The sequence below is a fragment of the Anopheles arabiensis genome, chromosome 2 (genome assembly GCF_016920715.1).
Source record: "Anopheles arabiensis isolate DONGOLA chromosome 2, AaraD3, whole genome shotgun sequence".
NCBI classification, from domain to species: domain Eukaryota; kingdom Metazoa; phylum Arthropoda; class Insecta; order Diptera; family Culicidae; genus Anopheles; species Anopheles arabiensis.
Window position 1 is genome coordinate 2,901,997 of NC_053517.1, and position 21,050 is coordinate 2,923,046.

Consider the following 21,050-nt stretch of genomic DNA (forward strand, 5'->3'; position numbering starts at 1 on the left):
CGGAAGTCGCACTGGTCCCGACCGAAGGGGCTTTATTTAATTTTAAGTTTTGAATTATTACCATATTAACCCAGCCTGGCATGGCCTGTGCACCGCCTGTGTATCGCGTTTCATAACGCCCGACTCAATGGGAGAAGCCGTTCCATTAAAGCACGGTGTGTACCAGACAGAGACAAACTGACCCAAAGCAATTCGACTCTGACCAACAATCAGTTCAAACTTCGTACAACCGTCACTGGTAGTTTACCTTTCGGGTTGAAGGTTTGTCGTTTTTTTTTGTATGTTTGCCATACTATATCCTCTGCTGAAAAACAGGACGGACAATACATCATAACACAGGATCTGCCCTCTGTCGAGTCGTAACCACAGCTTTCCATTACCCTTAACCGGGAAGGTGATGATGACGATGATGAGATCGGTTGCCATTTCATTAGACGAAGGCTTTACAACGGCTAACCTCCTTTCAACCTGCCGTACCTTTCGTACAAAACACACGTTTCATAACGAGCGTTATGCACAAATATGCTATCTCTCCAAAAGGTTGCCTCTGGCTGTCGACACCTGTGCATGTGTCGCTGTACGTGATTAGGGCGCTGTGTTGTCGCTCGCCTACTTTCTTCGCCGAGTGAAAAGTTTCAATTTTCTAGCCGCGCTTTTTTTAATCATAGTACGTTTTACTAAATCGATACGACAGTAATAAGCATGTTCGTATCCTTGTTACTCGCCCGCTCGGCGGGTCATGGTTATGTTCCTTTGTTCTTGTCGTGCCTACAGGCCATTCGAACGCCAACATCGGCAACACCGTATGCGAACGCCTTCAGCCACTCGCCCGGTGAGAGGGCAATAATTAAGGAATCGATGCTTAATTAATTATGATCCCTTTCGAGATCAATCGTGTGTGATTGGAAAATTGCAGTCCGCCGGGATGTACTAAAACCATTTAAAATTCTCTCACCATTTCCCGCTCCACGGACTATTGGCTGGCTTACCAAACCTGAATAAGGCCAGCGAGATAATACCGACCGATGCATTTTAACTGCCACACGTTGACTGTAAGCAAAGTGGTGGTGTTATTTTGAGCAGTGGTTTTAACGCTTCTTGTCACGCTGGAATGGAGGCGGAACATTCGAACATCTGCGGGCGGTGAGTTTGAGATAAGTTTTTAATTTTCACTCCAAACTACGAGTGCCTTGTTGACTTGAGCGTTGTTGATGGTGCTTAGGTGGTTGCATAAATGAACCCTTGCTCTGGTAATGGTAATGGAAGTCGTCCATAAAATCAGCGGAAACGAAGAACTGAGTGAATATACTGAATGTTTCTAATGCAATCCATATTTATTGGAGATTACTAAACTCTGTGCAGCTGGATTAGAAAGTTTACTTGCATAATTACAGGCCTCATTGTAGCTGAGCCAGATTTACCTATCGTAGTTTCCATTTATACATCTCCACTGACATTGACAACACTCTATCTACTCACTGAATCAAAGGCGACTCCCATAGTCCCTTGGTAAAGAATATCAATTTCTCATTAATCTATCCAATCTTACCAAACGAATGAATAAAGCACACATTAATCCACCATCGAATCACGAAAGATCAAGTTCATGCACTACATCTGTGACTACTGTAAGCCGTTCGGTAGCATACCTGCGAAGACCATATGAAGTAGTCGTTCGCACCGTGTTATTAAACATCGGCGCTACCGATACTTACCCTCGCTACTCATTAGACTATAAGCTACGGATGGAGAAGCAAAAAATCTGAACGAGATGGCGTTGAAATCCCTGTAATTTCAACACTTGTTCCGACGTGCGCCAGCACGAGCAACGAAACTTGCTCACCCTCAAGCAAACCGTACTGCCCGCCTAGGCCGGTGCACCAGAACACACCGACGTGCCCGATGCAAATGATAGAGAGTTACATCGATTGCAGACACCTTCGGGGCACATTTCCAAACGCTGCCGACCGAAAGCGGTACGGCGGCATCCACACAACGGTTAAAAGCATGGGAAACCAGAAGCCTAACACGCCCGGTGGCTAACGTAGACAGCCACACCGCCGGACGTTGGCGATGGTATTTAGATAAACCTTCCGCTGCGGATCGCGTCATTCGAAATGGAAAGCGCTACGAATCTTTTTCCGTCGAAACGGAACACACAGGGCGGTGGGTGAGTGGCCAGAGGTCGCGGTGTCGAGGATGTCCGAAAAGCAAAAGCAATACCATTTAGACGCAACGCCTAATGGAGGATACAACGCTTCATAATTCCATGCTCGATTTCATACGTCAACCGGTAGTCGCTGTAAGGGTTTTCAAGACGATTCAATCGCCCTGCCACGAACGGGTTGGCCTTCTTTTCTTTATTTCCTAACCTTACTTATACATACGTCCGAATCAATTCATTGCCTTCCCTTCGCGATTCATTGATGAGCTTGAAATGTAGAAGATGAGTTTTTCGATCAAATCGAATCGTTCCAGCATCGAGACGATACCACAATAAGCGCACCATCGCAAAAGCTTTGCGTCATTGAGCATCTTTCCAATTTTCGCTCGCCTTTGTGTCGCTTGTACGAGGCGGCGGAGGCGTCGAAACATACCGATGCGTGGGTTTTAGAGCTCACCGACGACTATCACAGAGGAACACACTCCGACCCGGCACTAGTTTTACGAAAATACAAAACAAAACTCTTCCACACCCATTTAGTTCCGCACGCTGTGCGTTAAACGGCGTCGCGTGTGTAGGTGAAAATTTGCAACCACTGACCACCTACTCATATGACCCCGCGTCTGGGGCAGAACATTATCAAAAGGATATGAAGTGCTTCACACCGGCACGCGGAGAAGGGTTAATTATGACTCCCTTTTTGCAAGGCAGCTCTGTTCCACTGCACTGGGACACGCTGGGGCCACACCCACCTTCCGAAGCCTCGCAGTACCCATCCACGATGACATCTGCACGCGATGAGTTATGCATGCGAGCGCTGCGATGACTCCCAGACGTACGTCAGAAGAGCACAATCATCGTCTTACCATTCCACACGGAGACTTACTGCACGCTTTTGCAACGATTTGCCGTTTATTTTTATTTAATACTCGCCCCGCATAACAACGGACGTGGCTGCCAGCCAGCGCATCCATCGTCGGGGCCCCAAACTCCCAATGTAACCGTCCGCGGCGCGGTTGTGTTGTTGCTTTTTTTAATTTTATTCCTTACTATCAACGAGTCGTATGCAGGCCCCATCGCGGAAAGGGCCCAACTGGTGAACGGAGAAACGGGGCGGGCAGGAAAGTGAAAACGTAAAAGCGTTGCAAATTTATCGAAATGAACTTTTAATGAAGCGACGAAGAAGATTTCCATGGCTCCGCTTCGGAAGCAGATTTGCGAAAGATTTGCCTCATTTTCGCGCATCATTTTTCTCCCTGTGATTGCGTTTTGCCTGTGCACGTAAGACTCCCAAAATGCCAACAGACACACACACACACACACACACACACACACACACAGACAGTGATGCGTCATAGTGATGGAAAGTGGTTTTGAGATAACCAACAACAATATTTGCTATTAGACCTTTGCTCCACGCTGTTGCACCACTCTTGCTGGGTGTGTGGCTGCAGAAGAAACTTCTTTGTCCAAACTTCAGACAGGCCAACACGGAAGTGGAAATGCACAAACATGCTTGTCCGGATGTATTTGTCAATAGGGTTGGCGAACCTGGGCTGGACTTCAAACCTACCCACCAAACCCATCGTTTATCTTAAAGGTGTTGTTTGAAAGGGAGAGTAATTAATTAAGCCGTACTCACAACTCCCCAGGCTCCTGCTGCGTGTGATTTATGCGAAGGCTGTCTAGCTTGGATGGGGCACGTCGGACACTGGTACAAGTAACTACGATGCATTGCTTACGATGATAGTTACCATCGGGGCAAGGCATGCATCACCGTTGACATGTCCTTCCCTTCTTCCCCCGGGGCAACGTATGTAAACCCTCACCCTCTCCGTCGTGCACACTTTCTCCCACGACGCCCAACGGCACATTCGGCAGTGGCAAACGGTACGTACCTCGCTCGTTCAAGCCCCGGAACTGATGGCTTAACATCAATCAGAAACTCAAACAACAGCGACTCGACCGCAAAGAAAGTGACAAACAACCGTTTAGTAGGCGACATACTCATGACCCAGACAGTTGTCAGGGTTTGGGAAACGCGAAAATGTCATCATGATGGGAGCCGAGCACTTCCTACAGAATCCACTATTGGGCAACTCGGTGGGAAAGCTTGATTTTGCGTGAGACTAGACAACATTTAATCACACATTTGCACGTTTGCCTTGTTGCTCAACCCGTTCCCACGTTCGAAGGTCACACCACGCGAGGTATTACGGTGGAATATGGTGATGGCAAATTCCCCCTCTGTCTGTGGCGTTTCAATTGATCTTCCATACTCCACGGATAACGACAGTTTAAACACTCTTGTGGATGCCATGTCTTCGATATGACATTGCAGAAAGCCAATAACCAAGAATCGATTTAACCTTGTTACAACCGTTACACTCGGCTAAAGAAGATGCTTCACAAAAGCCAAAGCCAAGAAGCTTAGCTCAGACAACAATGAGAAAGCCAACGACGTCTCAGCCAAAGGAGACTTCCTCTTTCTTCGACCTCAACAATACTCCATCCAGTTACCATGTTTGCATTAGACCACCATGGACGATTTCCAGCCCAGACGGCGACGTCTGAGCTCCACCCCAACCATAAGGAACCAGCAAAACAGCGTGTGTAATACGAGATCATTTAACTTGCATCTCAATAAACATAAAAATCACATTCTGGGGCTTCCAACTAAATGAATCAAGCTTCCATCACAATATTTCTGGCATGGTTTTGCGTACCCCAGGGAGCAAATAAAGGCAAATGTGACGAGCAAATAAAGGCACTAAGGCACTACGGGAACTAAGAAGAAAAGCATTTCGACACCCACCCATTTCGACACTATACAAGGACCGTTGCAAGCGAAGCAATACATTTGTTTTAGCTTTCTGAGCAAGACAAAACAACCAACAGAGCTCTATTGAAAAAAGTAGAGGCATCTGCTAAGATCAAATGAGATATGGTTCAATAACTCCTTCCATCTCCTTCGTCACCATCAGACGAACACCCATGATGTCATGCGGCACACGATTGATTAGTGAATCTATTTTTTCTTCTTATTAGACGGAGAACTATGTCACCACCGTTTCTGCCACAGCCGCAGGATAAATGGATAATGAAAAATGAAATGAACTGCTCCAGTTCACACTGAACGTCGCATACCGTGTCATCGCTAGGCCCTTCGGTGAGTCGCAGTACTTATCGTACGGAACCACAAACAGATCTTGTAAACTTCCACGTGGGACAATCCCCGTACCGTGTCTGCTACTTTCTTACCCACTCACTCTCTATCTCTACCTTCACTTCCCGTCACAGTGCAGGAAAAAAAACTTCACTTTCATTCTGACCTCACCGGATGTACCGTTAGTTGGCCCGGAAAGTCACTCGCTCTGTGCGCAATTACGCATCGGGCCCTAACCCTTCGGCGGGCGGGACGTAATTTGCAGACGCAAACGCGCACAAGAACAGAGTGCCGTACGGTTTCAGACTCCTCCTACGGCGGAGATACGGTCTTCAGTCGGCAGCCACCATCTAGGCCGGGCCCACCAGTTAAGACCAACGAGCGGTTCAGCCCAGGTCTCTAATCCAATCTTTTCCATCTTCCATCTTCCGTTTGGCACCACAAAGACCCGGAGGTGGGGAAACGAAAAACCGCAAATTTGACGCACCGTGCACCGTGATACAGAGTAGAACTCTTTCTCGCCCAGCAAGATAGTTCGTTAGGTAGCGCTCGAGGCGAAATCAAACATAACTGACTGATTATCGATTGCGCTCCTTGTTTGGACACAAAAAAGGCAAGGAAAGCTTCTACACAGGTGTGGAATTTTGCAGAACATTACTTTTACTACGCTGCATTAACAATAAGGAGTGCCATTGAATAGCTGGTGGGTTGTACTTGAGCATATTCTTCATATAGCATGACTGTTTGCATCTGGTTGGAGGAGCATTTATCAAGTGTCGTTTTTCAGTCGAACACTTTTGAGCACACCTCACCAACAACACACAACACCTGAAAAGCCCTGAAGAAACTACTCACACCTCATTTCTTTTAAAGCGTTTTCAAATGCATCTTCATGAGCATCTGCCTACGATAGAAACCAGCTGAGCTATTCCTCAATATTAAATTACGGATGTAGCAGCACCGAAACCACGTGCGCTCAGTTCCCGTTAAAATGGTATGCCCTTTTTAGGTCACGCAGGGTGGTTTACTGCCTTTTCTTTATTGTCTGCCAATTTTACATCAGGGGATTAGCATCAGAATTACCTACGAATGGGATGGATGTTACATGTGGAGAGAAAACTGAAATCTTTTTCCCATTTTTTTAACATGAACTATCTTGAAACCAAAGAAAATATGTATGCAGTGCAAGAATCTTTTAATAATCAACAGACTCCGGCATCACACTTTTGTAAGCAACATGACACACAAACAGTACATCATACAATTTACTTGCATGGCCTACAAAACTAACATGTGGCCATTGAGGTATTGCTTTTTCAAGTCAGTAATGAAAGAAGTATTTCAGTGAACATTCTTCTACTTAGTATGAGATAGATATCTCTATGTCCAGATGATCGTGAGCAAATATTCGTTATAATGATCAGTAGGATACATTGAGAAATATGTCCAATCTGGGCAACTATAAATATTCTTGGATTTGATCTTGGTAGAGATCCTCTATCATATCTAATACCAACCAGTATAACGAACGGGGTAAGAACTTAATTATGGACAGCTGAACTACTTCTTCTACCTTTGAACTATATATTGTTCAGAGCTTTCATCAATATCGATGTACCGGCTGGTAAATCATTTATGCAACGATTTGTTGGGCGTAATGGGTTAGACTTAACTCTCACCATCCTCATAAAAAAAGTTTTCATATCTCTTGATAAAAATCTGCCCAATCTTTACCAACCACTCTCCCCACCCATTACCGGAACCTACCAAATTTCTGCCCAACCCTTTTTAAGCCTGTAGAACACCTCGGGAATTGAACCATTTAAGCTTCTCATCGGTGAAACAACAGCAACCTTCTAAGGAACAACAGTTATGCTGCTCCACACAAAATGAGGGCAAGGTTTTTTCCCCTTTGCACCGATTGCTCACGCAAAGAAAAGGCACCGCAATCGGAACTAACCCTCAATAATGTTTGGCTCCCATCGGGAAAAAAATGGTTGGCAAAACCGCCAGATACGGGCAGAAACAATGAGGTGTTGAATAGGGTATCATCGTGGTTTCCACTTCCCACTTTGGGCACAGTTGAATTGATTTTCCATTTGGCGTGTTCCCGCTAAGCATACTACTACTTCGTGTTTTGTGCAATCAAACTACCCATCAAACATTTAGAGAACTACACTGAATACAAACAAATGGAAAGGATGAGCATCTTACAATGTGTGGTACCCCACGAACACCCGGGATCGATAGGTTGAGCCAGCTAACAAACGGTTAAATTTTCAACTTAATTTCGAATGCAAACCCAATCGCCTCAAGCAAAAAAGCACGCACAGAACAGAGAACCTTCCACCATGGATGGATCTTTGCTTTCGTTCGAAGGTAACAAAATCGAAACGATGGTGCGCATGGGATATTGCCATGATTGGGATAGTTTATTTTTTCTTTTCTTTGCCATGCAAACGATCCAAATCCTTTCGCCGAATTACGTTGTGCAAGGGATGAAACAAACGAAACAAAAAACTACCCACAGCGTAAGAGCAGTTTTTAGTGAAATAAAAAAAGAAGTTACAATCCATCTACGAACCCGCCCGTAGTGCTCACGCGGACCGGTTTAATTAAATACCATGGGATTCAGGGGGGCTTTATCTTCATTATGTGTATACACACCACTGTCGAGAATGAGTGCGAATCTAAGTGCTTTGTGGTTTGTATGCTGCTCCACAGAGCTAGCGGGATGCAAATTCCCAGACCTGCGCTCTGCTGCTTGTACATGATCGCGAAATCGTTCGTTTAGTTCGCATTTAGCACCATTAGTACAGGAGGGGCTCATTTCAAGCTGTGGGCTCGTTTCGATGTTCCCATGCGATTACAATCACATCGATGCTCAAGCACGGTGCCTCTGCCAATGAAGGTGATGAAGAAAGGGGCATCTGCTTCGGTGTGGCAGCAACAGCTTTGTAAAACATGATCAAGACAAGCGAAGCATTCAATTTCCCGAGTTCAAATCACTTCCGAACAACTAACTATGTCTCGTTTATGTTTGAATTACATTTTATTGTAATGCTATCGTCTGAAATGTATACTTACAACAGGTGCAGTTTCACACAAATAATGTCCATCTAATCATAAAAATTGGACCCCTCTCCAGGTTGAAAGAAAGCTTACCCACCATAAAACCTCCTTCACCATGGCGTAACAACCATAGATGAAACGAGTAAAACAAAGTAACAGCCCTTTGTAACAATCGCATGTTTTAAATGACCGTTAATTGTTGTTCTTATGCTGTGTTCCATGTGACTAGGTTTTCTTCTTGCTCGGGCGGGAAGTTACGATACTGAACATAATCCGGAAAAAAACTCAGCAACATAAGTATCGTTTCCATCACCACCTTACAATCAACCCTACTAGCCCTTTCATTCCTCGTCTAGGGAAACCTGTACCCGATCGGTAAACGGTAACCTCTTTTCTACGATCGAACGACCATGTTCATCAAATTGTATCAACAATCATCAGACTAGTTTGTTTGTTTGTTTGGATGCTTTTCTTTCTCTCTTGCGAGCGCAGTTGCAGTCTCATATAACAATAAAATGTGACTTGAAGTTCAACCATCAAATTGAAGTAAAAATGGGTTAATTACACCAATCGAGTGATTTACATTCGACTTTTTGAGTTAATAGTGTCATTTTGATTCCTCGATTTAAGACCGTTGTAAAACGGTGACACTAATGTATAAAAAAGTAATTATAACAAATACCTTTGGTTCAAAAACATTTCCACCAGGTAGATACATGAAGATTTCTTACACATACCAAACGGATTCAAAATTAGAGCAACATTCTTTCCAACGGATTCATCCGAAAATGGGTCGTTTGTCATAATTAAAACATCGTTTGCGCTTGCTTCGAGCCGTATTCGACAAGAAGTGTAGCCTATTTTTTATTGGCAAAAACATGAAAAATGAGCCAAATCAGAGCAGATGGTGGAGTGCGAGGTACCAACAGTGCACGTGCAAAAAAAACTCCATTTCTTACTCCCGTTTCCCAGCATAATGGAATGCTCATGTTAGACCATTGGAGGAGCAGCATTTTCAATCAATCATAGACCGAATCTAATGAAGCTAACGTAGTTTCAAAATTCGATCGAAATAATTTATCACTAAATACGTCACCCGAAATTATATTTAGCTTCTTCGCCTGAGGCGCTTGAGATGTGCCTCAAAGCGAAATAATCCTGTTTAATGTGATTGTGATAGTTCAACATTAACCTTCAGACCAAACTATTGTTTCTTAATTGTCTTACCAACCACCTTCAATATTCGTCGGTTGTGAACTGATCATCAACACTTACCTGGAAAGAGAAGAAAAAGAAATGTTAAAAATCCTTCAAACCCCGTACACACATAACATGTTTCTAAACCTTATAACCTTACAAAATCATAAGTGGTACAATTCGGATCGACCATTTGTGCCAATTTCCCACTTTTCTGGCATAATATCTCGTAATGATTGCCCTTGAGACTGAAAATTATTACCTTTTGCAAATGGCTCAACATTAACTGATATTTGTCTTAACGACGATGAAATAATGTTCTTGTAAATACACCAATTTTGTAGCCAACTCCGTCTGGCAAACCTTCTTAATGTTTTCTGAGTAGAAGCAAACACACACGCGTTCGATTCGCCCATCTAGATGTGCAATTTTCTCTTGGACGGCCTCTTGGACGGCACACGTAAAAAAATGGCAAGATAGCGAAAGCCACCTTCATTAACCATGCCCGAAAGGCGTGAAAGTGATGCCAATTGACGTCCAGACGAAGAAGACGTCTCGAGCGCGCACGTCCAAAACTGACACAGAGCACACGCTTGTTTCAACAGCGACAAACCAGTCAATTGAACGCTCCATAAACACGGCCTGAAAGTGCCTTTTCTGCAAAGATGTCCCCCTTAGCCCGCGGGACCTGGGCAATGTAACCGGAAACAAACGTTTAACCGAAAGCGGAGACACATCTGAAGACACAGGGGCGTGTGTGCGCGCTCGCGCTTGCACCCAATGATGCACAGTAATGAGACCTCGCCCTTACAGAAACAGAAACACGTACACACATTCCCCGGGAAGGTTTTACTTTTCATTCTGATACACATTTCGATCGGAGAGCGAAATCAATAGCAGTGTTGCTTACAGCAAAACAAAATCCTGAAATCGATCAGATGTGATGAGCAACCTGCAGTCGACGGACGAGCAGCATATGCTTTCTCGCTGCAATGTGATCGTGTGCCACTTCCCTTTTCGTTGTGAGCCAAACGGCAACACACAAGTAAACGAAAACATCCGGAAGCTGATAGAAGTTCCCCCTTTACGATCATGAACCCGATGCCGTATGGAGAGCACGTTCCTCTACGCTGCGCCAAAGCAAACAAACACACTCAGACACGAGCGGCGTAGCAATAGAGCCATAAAATAAAGGCTATGAATTGGACTAGACAACGCGCCCGCCTGAAAGCGAGACACAGGTTTCTCCCTTTAAAGCGAGAAACTGTACTGATAGCGAAAAATGTAATTGAACAACACAATCAACAACCTAAGTAAACAGCTGATTTACATTCCATTTCTATTAAATCCATAGCATGTAGCGACCACTTGTTTGCTTTTCTCTTCGCATGTTTTAGATATCGTTGCTGCACACGGTGAGTAACATTTCTTTTCTACAATTCGATAATGAGCATTCATAAATTGAATGAAATCTTAAATGTGCCGACGAGTTGCAGGCTGCTCCCAGACAAAACAGTGACTTGATGCGATCATAATCGATGGCCGCAATTGATATGATTTAAATTGCTTAGCATAAGCTCGTTTTACTACGCATTCATGCAGCCGGCAAAGCTAAACGATATCAATCGAGCAATCAATCTTGGTTTACCGAGGCTAGCTACCAGATGAGCAGTTAAGAGCTTTATGAAACAAAAGAACAATCTCTGAACGAATGCGAGATCAAACGATGGGAAATGTTTATATGATTGTTACTACCCATTTTATGATCCAGTGTCATGTTACGCACTCTCTCTTTCTTCCTTCGCTCTAATCCTCGTCTAAACAATCTGTACAACATTTAGGTTAATCAAAATGCTGTTTCGTAATGTTCGAGAAGTAAAAGTAAGATCGTAAAAAGCACATCCTCTTTCACTTTCCACACGACAGCGTGGTGAAAGAATCAGTATTCCGCAACCAGACAGGCGCACACTTACATTGCCAAACGTTATGAGATCCCCGTGGACTGTCCTCCAGAATTTTGATGTCAAAGTCGTACGCAGCAAGATCCTTGCGAAGATTTAGTGCCTTATCGGACGTTAAGGCACACGATGGTAGTAAGAACAGGCTGTCAAACTCGTAGATGTCCCGTATCTTGGGATTTACGCTGGCCGTGCCTACACCGTAACCGTTACTGCTGCTGTAGTACAGGCTGCCGCCGTTCGTTATGATCGAACATCCACTTCCCGTGCCGGTCCAAGAAGCTGCTCCCGTGGGTCGATTCACCTGCCCACCACCACCTCCGAATGCGCCTACCGTTGCTCCACCATTGGACACAACGCCACCACTAGTCCAATGGTTCTGCGTCTGATGTTTGCTCTCTTGCTGCTGCTGCTGCTCGTTGCTCCCGGTAGAGGATAATTGATTTCGACTGCGTATCAGACGATTATTGTTTGCTGATGTCGTTGTCACCAACGGTGCCGAGGTGACCGCGCTGGCACTGGATGCTCCGTTCTGGAGACTATGCAACTGATGGTGCTGCCTATGGTGTTGATGTGGTTGTTGTTGATGGTGATGATGATGGTGGTGGTGATGGTGATGGTGATGATGAGCACTAGGGTGGCCTGGAACACTTGGACGTTTCACCGATATCATAGCTCTGGCAGTCCAGGGGGCGGCACCACGGTCGATTTTATTTTATCGATTACCTATCCAAACACGTCACACTAAAGGCACGGCACGTCAAACATGCGTCCAGCAAAACCAGGACGTTCCGGATACTCTCTGCTGCTATCACTATACCAGAATACCTCTATATTACACTAGCACCATCACAGAACAAGCACGAGACACACAGGAGGGTCGTCTGTTTGCACAGCTGAAATCTCAAACGTTCTTCTTATCACAGACATTAAACTATCGGCTACGGTTCATCGCTAGATAGGCAGTAGTTTCCGGATAACTTTGTGCTAGGTTATTTCTTCAACTATCGCTCATTTTCTTCTGTAGCACCGCACGAGATGGAGAATAAATTAAATATTAGGAGAAGCACAATTTAACGCAGTAACAAAAGCACTCTATTATTGTAATATTGTTTTACAGTATTTACACCACAAGTTCTAAGAAATACGCGTTTTGAAATCACTACTAGATAACCAACTAATAACCTTTCAGAAAAGTCCAACACTCGTTCCTAATTTTATTTGACAGTTATAATTACAGATCCAACACAAAACAGCACGCACGCAACATAGACTTAGACAGCGTCTATCTCAACTCCAACGTATACACAAGTAGCGTGCTACCATTCCTGGGTGGTCATGGCACAACCAGCCTCACAAAACCTCAAATAGGACGCAAACAACCCCGATATAATTTATGGCTAATGAACACCGCCGCCGTATCCCCAAGACCCAGACAATAACGCGACCCTAGCCGGTGTCAGATGCACCACGGTGGAAGCGTGGAACAAAACACCGAAAAAAGGCACACACACCACCCGAATAAACCCCAAAAAGGTTTGCTCTGGTGGCTTGTTAACCATATAGGTGCCAGGGTTTCGGTTTCAAGTCATAATTTAACAACCGAGATGGTGTTGTCTGCGTGGTTTGCTTCTCCTTCTCTCTATGCTCTACTTTTCCCGGCACATTTAACGATGTTGTTTTTCTGACTTTAGTATCAATTGAATTTTCACTTTCTTTTCCAATGCCATCCATCGACGTTGAGTGAACAAACAGGTGCGAGAAGAAAAATACCAGCAGCATGTATCGCAGCATTTTAATTTTTTATTCATTATGGAATTTCTTTTTTCTCCAGCATATCATCGTCGGCTCGATGCTGGAGAGAGGCAAATTGAGAAGCGAGATATCGTTGCACGGAAGCGATACCACTCAAGATGTCACAATATGGATAAACCGTTCGTATCAATGTACCAACTTAGAGTTGTTGAACACTTCGAAGCTCATCGTCTACACATGTTACTCCAGATTAAGTGCACTATATCAGGGGTCACATCATTACCACAGTCTCCGTTATTTGCAACGAACGAACAGAAGGTGACCGCAATGCCAGAAACATGTATGTGAACATAAAGCTTACCGTGTGCGTACCCGTTTTAGGCAATTTCAGCTTTCCTGTTTACCTTTGACAAACGAGAGCACAAAGCAAATTTCGACAGGGGGGCAGCACGTGGCACCACATGACTTCACAACTTCCAAACCATTGCGCTTGACGTCAAAAACCATATCGATCTTCATCTCCGCGGGAGCGTTGACCGATCAATCGAACGGTGGTGGTGCTGCACGGGACGATGGTCAATCTGTTCGGGGCGATCAATCGATTGGCAAACCGTGATTACAAACACACACAACAAACAGACAGATCGAAATCTCATCATCTCGGAGAGTGAGAGTGGCTCAATCAAAATCATTAAGAAAGCAGATCAATGATGTATCAACGACAGGAAAATGTAATTGTCCAATCATTTGGCAGGGAGGAGAAAAACCCCACATGAGAATCTACGCGTCTTCGCACTTCCGAATGGGAAAATTTGTGCAAAAAAGTAACCAACCTCGACTCAAACTGATATCCACAAAAAAGTGCTGTCCATAGCATCTGTAACGGAAACCCTTCCCAAACAACCATTGAACATGATGGTATCGTCCGCAGGGTACCGTTTAAAAACGGACCGTTCCAGAATGGTTTAAACATGTTTCTTTTTTTCGTTCAAGATGTTTTGGCTGAATGTTTCACTGCTTTACGCATCTCCCAAATCGCGATGCGTCTCTGACGTGCGTAATGCTAAACGGTATCGATATCTAGCACACGACTTCATAATTGAATCGTGCGGCTTCCGTTTAATATTCTTAAGCCAAACCACCTGGCGAGGCACCTCTCCATCAAATTTGGCAGAAAATTGGAATAGGCGAAGCACAATTCGTTTCGATTTGCTCTAGTTTCAGGTTTGGGTGCTTCAGCAAACACCAAAATGGTCTTCCCCATATCCATTGCGGTTACTTTGTACACACCCAAACGGCAAATTAAAACGAGCGCTTGAGCTTGATTCTCGTTCCCGATTTTCCATTTCCGATTTGCGCACTCCGTTTTGTGCGCAATTTACTATCTGCACTCAGAACAAGCGTGCTCTGGCACTAGAGGCCCGCCACATCGCCCCGGTTCGTCGTGCTTTCACTTTCCACTGCCGAGTGGAAAAAAGGGAATAAACAATCGGCAACAAAAAGGTAATCAATTTCCCGACCTCCCGACACTTGTGTTTCGCGCGGGCACCAAATGCGATAGGCAAAAGACATCGCAGAAACATTACCACTTTCTATGGAGATGGAGTGCTAGGGCGAAAGTGTACACCTAGACCACACCCGAACGAACACGCACACACACACAAACAGAAACACTCGCTCCCCCCGAGAAAGGTTGTCGATCATTTTCACAGGTCACAAAAACACGCTCGGTGCACTATTTTATGGTTGCAAAATCACAACTGAACTGGTCACAAGTCAAAAACCACCTGAGCAGCGAGCCCCGTAAATTTGCTGCCACGTGGGTCAACTGTGGAAAATTAGTTTTCCTTTTCAATTGCAGGCAAAAAAAAGAAAGCAAGAAACGGTGACCATTGTGATGGAATGAGTATGTCTGTTACCTCACTCTGCAGCAATTCCTTCATCCCACTTGCAACGATCGTGCACTTCTGTCTTTACACCCGGACGACACTGGAGCGTCACCCAGAGTTGCCCATTTATTCTTACATGACGGGGTGGTTTTTTTTACTCTCGCCCCGACACGATCATGTTTGCGCACGATTGCACTTTTAAAACGAACCAAACGAATGAAGGGACAACAGTAGCCTCCTCTCTGCCTCCAACCATTGGTGTTAATCTACTCCCGCTGCCGGCTTTTAATGGTGGCCAGCGATCGATTGGACACAAAAGGGCTTTTCCTGTGCGATTGTGTGTGCAATGGCAACTGAACTGCGCAAGTGGAAAAGAATTGAACATTTCTTGCAGTCATTTTCCATGTACAGGAAATCGTTCCATTCACCCCCTTTCCCTGCCCTGTTGCTGAGCAAAGATCGATTCGTTCCGCAGAAGTTCTCCTTCGCCCGATTGTCAATTGTTGTCCTCTGCAATGGAGTGTTGCGCATTACTGTGTGTCCCGCCATCATTACAAGAAGTGCACAAAAATCATCGTTTATTGACAAACCAAGACCGTGCCTGGGTCTCCTGAAATCCTAGTAGCTAGCAGACGTCTTAGCAGCGTTCGCAATGCTTGGAGCTACCTAACACGGCTACCGCGGTGAAAACACGATAGAGACGTTGAAAGTGATTTAAGCTCGTAATAAATATTAAGTGAATGGAGTGTGAGCGTACCCTGCGGGCCAACGTGAGCTACTACCGCTCCACCGACTAACGGCCATCGTGTGGTCCAGCCAGACAGGCGAGGAGGCTAATGCAGCGTCGACACACTCCCGCAGTGCACCCGATCCAGATACACGGCAGCGCCATTCCTGCCTTCAACTGCACACAGATAGCGGATCTTGTGTTTGCACCCGAGCAAACCTAAAAGCCGGTAATTACCGGTCGATTACAGCTCAATTGTCTAATGGAAAATTGTCTAACAGGTATTTACATCTTGCCGAGCACTAGAGGAAGGTTTTTTCTTTAAGATGCTGCCACCTGTCGGCCAAACAACAGCAGCACTAAACAATGAACTAAGGCCAGGATGGACTGCCGCGGCGGAACCTCACAGAATTCTCCCTCCTACAGCACACACACACACACTTCCGCAACGATTGCGGTCAAGTGAACGTAGTTCGATACCGTTTCCAGCGCGCAGCCCCAATCATTCAGCACGCAGTTCCCCGCTCATGAGAGTATTTTCCATCACGTGCCCCGCAAAACCACAAAATGGATTGGCCTCATCTTGTGCTGTGTACCGGGAGGGCTCTCGCGGTCCGCCGATACCTGTTGTTACACACAGTGCGCGCCTGTGGTTTGCGTATCATTTGTGTTTCACTTTTGATTGATATGTATCGATATGCATATGGAGAGCGCACTGCTGCACTTTCACTTTTTGCTACCAACCAGCACCAAAGCCGTGCACCTTCTTCCATCGGTTCGCTGTGAGCGTCTAGCGGCTTCACTCTCGCAGTCCCGAGCAGCTTCTGCGGCTCGCTGTGAATCATCCATCTCCGGAACACAAATCGGAATCACGAAGCACACCGAGGGTTGCCCGCCATAAATCTAACTTCCCCGGGCACACTGCGACGTTGGTTCCTTCACCCCACTGGCCTCGGATTAGTTTTCTATTCCATATTTCACAGACCGTTTGCAGGCCTAATCCAATCACTGCGCCAAACAGTCGCCAACCAAGCGCAATTGTTGTTTTCTGCCTCATTCCTCCCCACCCAGTACTACAATTATTTTGCTTATTTGCCACTCACACGCCCCGTCCCGTGTCCGACAACAGCTCAAGCTACACTTTATTTACACTACTTAGCACCCGCTGGATCAGTTTTTAGGCTTTGCCATCTACAATTTGCCTCACACCAACAACGAGGCAATGGGCAAGCGGTAAGGCAATTTCGTGGCAGTCGTGCCAAGTGATAAGTACAATAAGAAGTGAGAAGCCTTTTCGGAAGCCCTGCTTTGCGCCTGTGTGTATGTGTGCCAGCATGATAAACGATTACAAACCAACGTCAATTTACACTCTCGATTCGGGCTCAATCACGTTCGATCGCGAGCAGTAGAAAGGTATGGTAATACTTTTCTCACGATTTGGTAATTTATTAGTTTTTCCGAACCAATTTCAAAAGCCAGCAGAGCACCAGCAACAGTGAATGTTTTCTTTTCTTTGTGTCGCGGTTCGCGGTAGACCGAAGAAGGAGGAGAGGTTGTGCTTCACTTTTTCCCTCGACCAATCAAGTGATCCGTTTCATCCAAATTGTTGCAATCGGAAATGCTTTCGAGGTAATCAAGAACTTTCGATTACTTCCCGTCTAATGCGCACTATCACTCACGTATTTCGCTTATCTCTTGTTGCTTGAACGAACACGGGATGCCTCGGACGACACATTAGACAACGCCTAAGCTACACAAATTATGTCTGTGTTCCATTTTTCGAACGATCGTCGCACCACACGTGCTTTAAACATTTCTCACTTTCCTTTCCAACTGTGAGGAGACTTCTTATACTCTGCGCCGTGCGCTCAATGTTTTCTCAGCCACTACCACCAACCATCCTCATCCCGTTCAATGTGCGCTGGTGATGATGCACAACCAATTGAACAATGCGAGAAATATACCGAAATGCTATACACCCCTCAACACAGCTCTCGAAAAAAAAAACAACACACGCATTCGATTATTGGGAAATATTTTTCTACCGAGTTTCCAAAAACACAAACCGACCCCGGAGTCAACGACGAGCTCCGTGCTGCGATCCGAAACGCAATAAATGCAATGCTTTTATTTCCACCATACCACAGCAGTGCACAGGGAAAGATCTTCTCCCCCTCCCTCTCTACGTTCCCGTTTGTTCCGTCCGACAGGCTCTCGTGTGCTCGTATAAACAAACAACCAAACACACAACGCCCAGCCGCCAGGCCCGGGCGCGCGGTGTGGGAAGCGATACGGCGTTGCGATAATGTAAAACGGTTTAACTAGAGCAAGTCAGTCACAATTAGATGTGGTCATCATCATCATCACCATCAGTGCCAACCAGCACAGGCAAGGGAGGCTTCTTCGCCGACGTGTCTTCGGTGCCATGGGACCGCAAGAAAGTACACCATAAGACCCACAAACACACGGCCCGCAGCAAACAGCCCGATCGAATCTTGGTGTCTGGTGGATTTTGCCGGTTCGATAACTCTGGAGTGCGTGTGCGAGAAGCAGATGCGATGCTTCCGAGGGATCTCGCTGCTGTCCCCCTTTCCATGAACGCAGTCTTCGTGGGGAAGTGTATCTTCACAGACGAAGCGCGTCAAACTGTTCATTTCATTAATGTTCCGTTTAAAATGAGAAAAAGTCGGGTGCCTTTTTTCTCTACTTCCTCTGGCTCGGGGGAGTGCGATGTGATCGAATCACACGAGATCGCTAATAAAATCAAAGATCGAGCCGACGCCCGCATCTATGCTCCAGATATAGGAGGGAGAGCCTCGAGTCAAACGTTCGACTGGCTGCCCGTTTCAGCAGCAGTTAGCTGCTAGCTGAGGTGGAAAAAAGATAGCTCTGCACGGGGGGAAATCTATCGTCACCCGGTTGACCTGCAAACGAGGAAAAATATGCTTCGAGTTGACTTTCGCTTAACCTCGCACAAATAAAAAAAAATCCACGATATTGCTCTCTGGCCGCTGCACGGAAGTATCGTCCATGCTTTTCCAAAAGGATGGCTAGAAACGGTTGCAATTCGATTGGAAACAATCAAAATAAATTGAAACCCCTGTGGGTTTATGTGTGCCGTGACAGCAAACTTGACAGCTCAAATCATTTAGCTCAATCTACGGCATGCGACCCGTGGATCGATTTTCGATTTTGTCAATTAGTGCAACGACCCGGTTCCAACCCCTGGACTTCTATCTCGTCCCATCCCATCCAAGTGCACGGGAATAGTGAGTAGCATACGGTTAATTGTCAATTGATAGCTTCCAGAAGGTTAGTACTCTATATCTGCGAAAAGCGAGGCAAACACACACACACACAAACACACAACCGCGCGGTTGGACAACTTCTGTCAATATCGTTATCCAATTAGGCTCCCGAAAATAAACATACCATGGGCTGTTTGTAATGGTACGATTCGATGGAGAAAGACTCGCAACCGAGAAACTATCCTACATTCATCGTCCACGAGAATTGGCAAATCCTCCAAGGCCCTTCGCACACACACACAAACTGGACCGGGCCAACCATAAGCTACGGCTCGACGCGTACTACCGTCGTGTGTCGCGAGCCAAAGCTGATAATCCTTACATAATCCGAGTGGATCATTTTTGTGCCTCGCTGACCCCACTAAAGCCAACTACTCCCCCCAATATCGTCCATTGCCATCCTCAGGGAACAAGCAAACGGAACGAGTAAAACAAAATGTTTTACTCTGAAACCATGGGACCATTCTGTCGACCTTTCTGAATACCCGCGTCTGCTTCTTGCTGTCAGAACCGTAGGACACGGGTTGTGTAGTGTTTTTATCCGACCTTTAGGTGTCGAAGCTTAGACGCTAGGTCATTCGTCACAACCGAAGTAACACCAGCGAACGTGTGACTCCAGAAGTCTTGATAGTTACCTAATATTCATTTTGTCTGAAAAGCTCGTACCTCCTCTGTGTGTCCACCTTTTGCTCACACCTTGTGCCAATTATCGTTTGTGCTAGAATAGATCGATCAAGCAAATGGCAAGCTTTCCGTGCGAGAAGTAACCGAAGCCCATTTGCCTGCTGCACTCGATCGCCAAACGGTCACCACAAAGCTAAACCAATCAGAATCTAATCAAAGAATCCAATTTCCCGGCTGCCGTCGTTCGTTGATCAATTTCGATTTCAATAAGCATTGGACACGAAGTTGAGCGTAATTGAACGGGTACCACTGTTGCTTGTGTTGCATAAGCGCAGATACAGTGATCTTTCAGTGTGCCTATTCAGTGTGAGACAATCCAAACATTAAAAATAATTAAATTTTGACTGTATAAAAGATACATTGTATGCGCAAATATATCCTGTGTTGGCGATTTACCAACACACAAGAGTTATTGACCATCATACATCATTTATCATAGAGCTTTACTGCTAGGAGCTACCACCGAATAAACAATGTTCACTGTCTCTTAACACATAGAACACAACCACAATATTGTGAGCAGAACTACAGCGCAATGGTTATAAATCTACCCAACCGCAGCATAGTGTGAGAGCCTATGGCGCATTGACCACATAGCTTCTGCGTTGTTTGCATGTCAGACTTCCCGCGGCAGTTCTGGAATGCTACAACATTACTTGTTCGTTTTTGAGCCCACAGGCTCGTAAAATGTTCTCCGTTACTGGACACTCCCGTGGTCATTGATCCGCTCTCCGAATGGTTCCAATGGTACGCTGTTTAATTTAATCCTTCAAAGCTAGCCCCACTTCTCGAGCGAAATACTATCCCCAACCGCATATAACCTTGAGCAGTTCGTGTGGAAACGATACGGCATGGACAGTTTAACACAGACCTTGCCAATCGGTCAACGAAGCTCCACAAAATCGCCTTTCAGACATGCCACACGTTGCTCCATGCAACTTTCTTCACTAGTTATCGTCAACAAAAAATCATTCTTACGTGCCCTTTAAAGCTCATTGCAAACGAAACCGTCCAACTTGTAGATAACTTGGACTCACATTATCTTGTACCAAACGGTTCACTTAAAACAGCGTTCCCTACAAATAACAGTGTTAGGTACATACACAAGCCTACAAAAAAGCATATCTTTC

At 45.4% G+C, this 21,050-nt stretch overlaps 1 protein-coding gene across 23 annotated transcripts in view; it reads right to left on the reverse strand.

Moving 5' to 3' along the window:
- LOC120898748 (box A-binding factor) overlaps positions 1 to 21,050 on the reverse strand; it is a 104,955-nt gene that overhangs the window by 27,678 nt on the left and 56,227 nt on the right. For 17 of the 23 annotated variants that reach the window (XR_005738697.1, XM_040305005.1, XM_040304999.1 and 14 more), the window contains exon 2: positions 11,573 to 12,578. The exons of the other annotated variants lie outside the window; for them this stretch is intronic. Coding sequence is in view for 16 of the 17 variants with exons in the window: in XM_040305005.1 (XP_040160939.1) it covers positions 11,573 to 12,230 (658 nt within the window). In the remaining variant the exon portion in view is untranslated. The remainder of the gene's footprint in view (positions 1 to 11,572; positions 12,579 to 21,050) is intronic. 23 annotated transcript variants of the gene reach the window in all.